This window comes from Phaethon lepturus, unplaced genomic scaffold (genome assembly GCF_000687285.1).
Source record: "Phaethon lepturus isolate BGI_N335 unplaced genomic scaffold, ASM68728v1 scaffold26967, whole genome shotgun sequence".
Lineage (NCBI taxonomy): Eukaryota > Metazoa > Chordata > Aves > Phaethontiformes > Phaethontidae > Phaethon > Phaethon lepturus.
The window spans coordinates 25,973-26,427 of record NW_010554419.1 but is presented as its reverse complement, the minus strand read 5'-3'; the positions used below and the strand labels follow the sequence as shown (position 1 = coordinate 26,427).

The following is a 455-nucleotide window of genomic DNA, read 5'->3' as shown; positions in this document are numbered from 1 at the left end:
GAGATGGCCAGGCTGGGAGAAAAAGTGCGGAAAAAGTGCCGCTCGCCGAGCATCGTGTGGAAGGAGCTTTGCCTTTCCCCCCAGGAAAATGACCATCTGCATCAGCCTTGCCTCAGCCACCAAACTCAGCCCGACCTCCGTTTGCAGGCGCAGAGCGATTAGCCATACTGCTTTTAATTGCTTCTCGCCACACAAAAACAAAAGCCCCTTTCTAGAAGGAAACGGCCGTGGATCTGCAGCCAGGGCCGGGAGGGAGGTCCTGGCTCACAGCGCGGGGAAGCTGGCCTGGTTGGCCACCCCGCAGTGGTTGTCGGTGCCCTTCAGCAGGCGGATGTAGCCCTGCTCACCCCACGCCGCCGACCAGCTGCAGGAAGAGATGGAGAATGAGCACATCCGCGTTCCCACGCACGGAGAACCCGCCCCACGCCGGGAGGGCGAGCGAGATGGGGATGGGA

General features: G+C 61.5%; 1 protein-coding gene across 1 annotated transcript in view; it reads right to left on the bottom strand.

Moving 5' to 3' along the window:
- Positions 1-264: 264 nt before the first annotated feature.
- LOC104624485 (cathepsin L2-like) overlaps positions 265-455 on the bottom strand; it is a 2,196-nt gene continuing 2,005 nt past the window's right edge. Inside the window, exon 7 of the mRNA XM_010291869.1 lies at positions 265-364. Coding sequence (XP_010290171.1) covers positions 265-364 — 100 coding nt within the window. The remainder of the gene's footprint in view (positions 365-455) is intronic.